Source organism: Erigeron canadensis, chromosome 7, assembly GCF_010389155.1.
Source record: "Erigeron canadensis isolate Cc75 chromosome 7, C_canadensis_v1, whole genome shotgun sequence".
NCBI lineage: Eukaryota > Viridiplantae > Streptophyta > Magnoliopsida > Asterales > Asteraceae > Erigeron > Erigeron canadensis.
The window spans coordinates 4,156,899-4,164,408 of record NC_057767.1 but is presented as its reverse complement, the minus strand read 5'-3'; the positions used below and the strand labels follow the sequence as shown (position 1 = coordinate 4,164,408).

The 7,510-nt window shown below is 30.2% G+C and overlaps 1 protein-coding gene across 1 annotated transcript; it reads left to right on the top strand.

Moving 5' to 3' along the window:
* Positions 1 to 4,585: 4,585 nt before the first annotated feature.
* LOC122608780 (11-beta-hydroxysteroid dehydrogenase-like 4A) lies at positions 4,586 to 6,980 on the top strand. The gene is made up of 5 exons (XM_043781866.1): positions 4,586 to 4,768; positions 4,866 to 5,058; positions 6,142 to 6,371; positions 6,485 to 6,613; positions 6,726 to 6,980. The coding sequence occupies exons 1-5, from the start codon at positions 4,586 to 4,588 to the stop codon at positions 6,978 to 6,980; spliced, it is 990 nt and encodes a 329-aa protein (XP_043637801.1).
* The last annotated feature ends 530 nt before the right edge of the window (positions 6,981 to 7,510 follow it).

The window sequence follows — 7,510 nt, the reverse complement described above, 5'->3', positions numbered from 1 at the left end:
TGAGAAAAATATATATGTTTCGTATAGACGTATAGTGAAAATAATAATAATTGAAGTGTTCCAAGATGTAGAAATGAGAAAAGATTGAATGTGGGTCACATGGATGATGGTGTGTTTACTTGTTTACTTGTCTACTTGTCTATGAATAGAATAGGAGATTTTTCTCATAAGAGTACTGAAAATCATATACGCTTTTAACTTTTAAGAGTATAGTCTAAATATAGTCTTAAAATAAAAGATAAGAATATGTTGATTTTTTTTTATTATTATTATTTTTTGGTATTTACATATTTCATTATCTTGTAGTTAAATTATTTTTAGTCCTACTTATTTAAAAAGATATATCATTTCCTGTTACTAACATGAGTTTTTTTTTATTTTGAGTACCATTTTTTTTTGTAAAAAACATGAGAACTATTAAATTATATATTTGTTCACATGTTTTTTTGTTCATTCATATGTAAAATGATATAAAAATGTATGTTGTAGAAAAAACTTTTAGAAAAACCTTCAAAGTAGTCTTTTATGAACTTGCGAATAAGTTGTTCACATTTTCTGTTCACATGTGACAAACGACTATATATAAGGTTTTGAAAAAAAATTTCTTCTGCAACATATATTTTTATAACATTTCACATGTGAATAAACAACAAAAACATGTGATCCAATATAAAATTTAAGAGTTCTCACGATTCTTAAAAAAAAATGGGTTCTTAAAATAAAGGTCCTAATAGTCTAATGGAGTAATAATTTAGCTGCCTCAAAATTAAAATTAATATGCTCATCATTTGCTCTTTAAGCCCAAACTTTAGTGGCCCATCAGTAGCACAAGACCATTGGCAAATTACTAACATTTAAGCCCACTAAAGTTAACCCAAAAGTCTATAGAGTGTAGACCTATATATTAGTTTTCAAAGCACCGGAAAATCTTCAGTCTACAAAAATTAACATTTACATGAGCCACAATTAATTTACATGTATGGTCAATATATGATCGAAGTTTTTCTAAACAATATGTAATGCATCTTGTATCCTTTTCTAAAATAACATGTGAGGCAAGTATTTAAAACTTTATAATTCTTTTTTAAAGTTTATCTTAAAATTAAAGTTATCGTTTGTAATTTGCAGTTAATTCGTACATTCATACATTGTACAAGCATTAAAATTAGTATTATACGGAGTATTTCCTAACAAAAATTACTAAAACTATTATATTTAATAATTGAACTCTAATATTAAAGAAGGATTGGACTACCGACTTTTGGTCAATACTTGGTCAGCTGGTCGGGTCTCATTCAATGATTTCTTTTAATTCTTTTTGTGCTTGCAAAGATATTTGTTATAAGAAAATTGGAAAAACCGGTGGCGCAACCCCTAGTTTCAGAGATTTTTTCCCTGGGTCCCTGGGGTCTCGGATTTTTTTCATCCATTTTAGTATCCCTACAGTTAAGATCTGAGCTGTCATAATGTTTCAGTTGTTTGTTATATGTAGATCTATTTTCTTTTCATAGTGTAAATATGTTATGCTATTGGGATTCACTAACGATATGCTAGTAGTCGTTTAATATATTTTCTAACTTTCGGGAAAAAAATATTTTAAGTCGAAAAAGAACACATGGTGATTTATTAACCCACACTTAATTGGGAGGTTAAGTCGTTAGACATGGGCAAAAGTAAGATACCATCCAAGTCGGTCTGTCGAACGGGTCGATAAAGGATATGTAAAATTTGTGGAAGTCAAATATCATGACAAGTATGCTTTCATAAATGTCGATGAACAAGACATGCTTTAATAATTGACAAAAAGCAAATAGCTTTTATTGTGAAAGCGGATGTCCAGTTAAGTCTAGAGAACACCAAATTTTTAAATCGAAAACTTAGAGGTGTGTTTAGTTCAAGAAAACTCCCTTGTTTTTCATTTTCATTTTCCAAGAAAACATGAAAAACAGAAAATGCGTTCAAATTATAATTTCTTAGAAAAGTTTTTCAAGAAAATGAAAATTCTTTTTTCCAACTTTTGCACTAAAATTAGAAAACTGTTTTTTTCAGTTTTTGTTTTCACTTTTCTATTTTCTAAACTTTTTATAAACCTAAAATTAGAAAACAAGTGAATTTGAACATGTTTTTTAGTTTTTTAAAATGGAAAAATGAAAACTCCATCTTTTATTTTGAACGCGTTTTCAAAATTTTCAAGGGTTTTTTAGAAATGAAAAACATTTTCATTTTCTAGAAAACTAGAAATGGAAAACTTAAAAACATTTTCTCCAATTAAATGCGCCCTAGATAAGCGTAGGCATAGGTTGGTATCATATATGTTATCCATCATAAATAGTTAAAACGGTAAACATAAACATAAACAAAAAAAAAATATGTTCAACACGTTCAACTAAATAAACAAAAGTAAACATAGCTCTCATTCGTTTATTAATATCTATGAACATTCGATAATTTGTTTATGACCACTCACTTAGTCATCTAATTTGTTTATATATGTTCATTCGTTTATGTTTATTTACATAGTTTTAATTGTAATTGTGATCAATATTTATTTTTAAAAGAAATATAAATATTTCTAAAACTTTTAAACTCTTACCACGTTTCATTTCAAAATATATCATATAAGTTGATAAGTACGATTTGTTGTATTAAAAATAAATGTATTAGCTACAAGTTAGTTAAATGGTTAACCGAGTAATTGAACCAAAAATTGGGTTTACATGTGTTACTAATTAATTAAGTGGATTTTCAGTTTAGGTTTAGCTTGAAGAAAATCACGAACCCATGGACGTTTTTATAGTGTTTGTAGGTGGATCCTAGTACCTATCTTGGCTTTAAAAAATTTGTAGAAATCATATGATAGGTTTTATGAAGGATTTATGTTAAATAATTCAATGTTAAATAATAATAATAATAATGATTAAATATGAACAAAGTATATAAAAAATCCTTTTGGTAGTCGATCGTAGCTCTTTTTTTTTTGTCGTAGCTTATTTTTTTTGGTTTGAGATATGTGACAGTTTTTTCTAGTTTGTATATATGTAGATAATAATAATTTTTTGGAGACTTTCAAGGATAAAAAGATTTTTTTATTAATTATAGGTCGGCCTTAATAAATTTAATTATTAAAAAAATTAAAGAATTAATAAGAAGGAAGAATTAGGCTCAAGGAGGAGAATTAGAGATAACAAGTGTACCTCCAACCTCATCTTTTAGTTATATTATTATATTATATATATTTTCAAAATCTAAGGATTCGTTATAAAGTCAGGACCTAATACATTGGCCTATATAGTCTTTATCAAAATCCTCCACTGCCCCACCACTACTACCAATCTTAATAACTAGGAAATTATGCTCGAGTTGCGATATTTCAATTGTGTTATTAAGCCGGTTACATTGTTATAGTTTATTTGTTTTGAACCTTGAACCGCTTAATTGAAAACTATTCTCTCATGGATATTTTTATTTAAAAATATGTAAGAAACCAAAAAAATCAATTATAGTATAAAACTTGAATGAGGTGTATGTGGCAAAATCCTCAATATATTAGTTGAGAATTTAATTGGAATGTGATTTGAGAAAGTAAGAATAGTGATATGGGTGTGGTTATAAAATGGTTGAATGACCCAAAAGGAAAAGTGTGAATAAAACCAAAAAGTTGCCCGTAATAGAAAACCCGAACGAGATTTGATGTGACAAAATTTGAATAATGGTACGGGTTGTGACGTGAATGAATAGTAACTCGCTACGCAAGCGAGTTAAACGATTACATTATTCTAGTGCTATTGTGTTGAACCTTCAACCGCTTAATTAAAAATCATATGGTCATGGATATGTTTATGAAATCAAGAAGTAACATGTGATAGAAAACCCGAACGGTATATAATGTGGAAAAATCTTCAATGTATTACTGTAGTTGACATTCAACGAAATGTGATTTGGTAAAATCCGAATAGTAGTACAAGGTGTGTTCTTGAATGAATGAATAAAAAAAATGTGAAAAAACCAACAAGTAATTCGTAGTAGAAACGACACTGAACGGAATGCGATAGTGATAAAATTTAAATAATAATACAAGTTGTGACACGAACAAATAATAACTCGCCACAGTATTCACATTGTATTGCTTTATTGAAGTATATAATATAATGCGACTATTGTAATATGAGTATTTCATTTTGTTTTTAAGTCAGTGGCCTATTATCTAGCTAGATTCGTACCGGACGAATCGCCAACCTTATTAATTATATCCACGTACACTCAAACAAACAGTACCTAAAGTTAATTTAATCTCCGTACGTACGCGAAAACTTTTTGATTATGAAGCAATACTAGTTTTCAAACTTACAGGTCTATCCTCTTGCACTTTTTGAGTTATTATGAAGCAATACTAGTTTTCAAACTTACAGGTCTATCCTCTTGCTTTGTCGAGTTCTATATCGATATCATATCATCTAGCTTCTCTTAATTACCACGTACGTTCCTAGCTAGCAGCATATATAGGCAGTACATGATCTATAGTTTTATATATGAAATATATATATCCATATATTCGGCCAAATTTTGACACCAGGATTTACACATGATGGATTTGATTCACAAATTTTTAAACATCGTTTCTCCTATTGTAACAACAATCTTGTTCATCTTCGTCTTACCAGTTATTTATGTGTCGCGCCTCTTGAGGTCTTGTAGTGCATCCTCATACCCAAAAGAACTCGCAGGAAAAGTAGTACTTATCACTGGAGCTTCTTCCGGTATCGGTGAGGTAGTTAAATTGTGCATTATAGTTTAGTTGAATTGCATTAATCAATAATGTGCAAATAATGCATATGTATCGGTTTAATTGGTACTATATATTGAAGAATTTGGCGTATGAGTATGCGAAACATGGAGCTTGTCTTGCATTGGTTGCGAGAAGAGAGGACTTACTTGTGGCGGTAGCCGAGAAAGCCAAGGAGCTAGGCTCTCCGGATGCAATTGTGATCAAGGCTGATGTTTCGAAACTTGAAGATTGCAAGAGATTCGTTAATGAAACAATTAGCCATTTTGGTAAATGTAAGTTTGTCGATCGATACACTTTTATATATTTTTATTCTATGATTTTCTTAACATTTTGCTAAACATGAGTTGGTGGGTATGTTTGGAAAAATGTTTAATGTGTTTAAAAATGTGCCTAATAAGGAATGATAGACACGTGACAAAAGTAAAGATAAACATTTATAAAAAAAAAATGTTTAACCCATATATCAACAATTGATTAAATTAAATAAAAAATATTATTCTTAGACAATTTTTAGATCGTATATCATGACTTAAATGTTTAACATATGTACTACAAGCATAAGCATACGCATAACGTACGCATGCCTTGAAACTAATTATTAACCACTATAATACAACACTTAATTTGTTGCTAGTTAAACATGTCTTTAAAGAGTTATGGTAAGTTAGAAAAAGTTCACATACTTATTTTTTTGACAAACTAGCGTTATTGGTAATTATTGTGTCACCTCTTTACCTGTTATATTTTGCTGTAAAGTTAGCTAATATTCACACACTTATCATTTTGATTTGTGATATTACATAAATCGTTACTCTAAAAACCATAATCTGTTAAGTTTTCGGTATTACAATATATCACGCAATTAACACTAGGGGAAGTTGCCGATAAATTAGAAATTAGTTGGAACTTTTTTTAATCAAAAGGATAAAATGTATTTTTTCATCTAAAAAGGGTAATTTGTTCATTTTTAGTTACTGGGCTTTCTTAATGACAGCCATTAATTATATAAACTTTTTATGTGCATTAAAATTTGTATTATGCGAAAATTGAGGGTGATTTTTTGATAAAAAGTGTTATTATTTGGTCCGAAGGTCACCAAGCTGAAAACATATGACTGCATGTTTGTTCGTGTAAACGTAAATTTGTTTTATTCTTAAAAAAATCGATCGAACCGTCAAACTTATCTCACTAGATAGAATTCATTTAACATTCAAGTTATATAAAAAAAAATACGATAATAACATCAAATATCAATAACCAAACTACTTAATTCATCCGGCCATCTAGTTGCATTATTACATATGTATACGAAATTTGCATTAAGATTACATGAACTTGATGATGACACCGGCCAGTGGATTGCCTTATAAACAATGCTGGAATCGCAACATATGGTCTCTTTGAAGACAAAGATCAGGGAGCAGGAGGCATCAAGGAATGTGTTGCGACGATGGACATAAACTTTTGGGGGTCGGTTAACGCCACACATTTTGCACTTCCACATCTTAGGAAGACCAAAGGCAGAATCATTGTAGTCAATTCTTGTGCCGGATGGCTCAATGCGCCTAGAATGAACATCTACAATGTAAGTACGTACATGCAAAAGGTTAATAATTTTTTTTTGCTATATATATATATAGATATATAGTTTTGCTCTCATGAATGAATGGATGCAATGCATGCATGTCTATAAAATAGGCAAGTAAGGCAGCACAACAAAGCTTCTTTGAAACACTTAGAATCGAGCTTGGATCGGACATTGGAATAACAATAGTAACCCTTGGGGTGGTGAAGACGGCTATGGCTAATGATGATGACTTAATCAAGGTAAACGAATAACATTTAGATTTAAACATGAATTATTATCATGTGGGTTCGATTTCATGGCGGATGTCATACAATACAAACTAAAGTTTTTCGTTTTTTTTTTTTTTGGTAGACAAATTTAGAGTGGATGCCCATGAAATCCGTGGAAGGGTGTGTTAAGGCAATCGCCGATGGTGCTAGGCGTGGAGATGAATACGTGGTCGAGCCTAAATGGATAGACACGGTTATTTTGTGGGTGATGTTACTACCGGAGCTATCAAACTTAGGGCGTCGCATCATGATGACTACGGGGCAGGAAACTAAGTTACAAAAGTTGATATCTAAGAACAACTGCTCATTTCAATCGCACAATGTTAAACAGCGCTAAATTGCTCAGTTAAGTTAGGATGAAGCCAGACATGTTATCAATAAGAGCTTTTTTTTAATTAGCATGTAATCTGTAGACCCCTTTTAATGCCTATTCAACATCAATAATTTCTACCAAGTTTACCTTTGGCATAACACAGCTTATTAGATATGCAGTTTCAAGTTTTGTATTTTTAGTTTCCTGAACTTTTGAAAAAGTTAACAACTTGATAAACCTTATTGTAATAAATAAATAGAATGATCATGTTTTAATAACGACAGTTTGTAAGTGTTGGTGTTAATTGGAAATCGAATTAAATTCCATTATTTTCCTTTTCAATTTCCAGTCAAGAATACATACTCAAACATATATAATTATTAGTACTGCAAGGGGTTGGGTAATGGATCAAACCGGTTCAGGTCAAAACATGTGTATTTTGTGTGTGGATGAGTCAGCCAATGTTGGGTTGACCCAAAGCATTTTTTGTTTAAATAGTTCAATATCTATATCTATTATTCAGTGTATCATATATGTAGTAATCTTATCTTTTT

What these genes read in the sequence shown, in the direction of transcription:
- LOC122608780 (XM_043781866.1), top strand. Translation starts at nt 4,586, where the DNA reads ATGGATTTGATTCACAAATTTTTAAACATCGTTTCTCCTATTGTAACA. An exon ending in CTAGAATGAACATCTACAAT is followed by an intron (nt 6,372 to 6,484) that starts GTAAGTACGTAC and finishes TCTATAAAATAG; the next exon opens with GCAAGTAAGGCAGCACAACA. An exon ending in ATGATGATGACTTAATCAAG is followed by an intron (nt 6,614 to 6,725) that starts GTAAACGAATAA and finishes TTTTTTTGGTAG; the next exon opens with ACAAATTTAGAGTGGATGCC.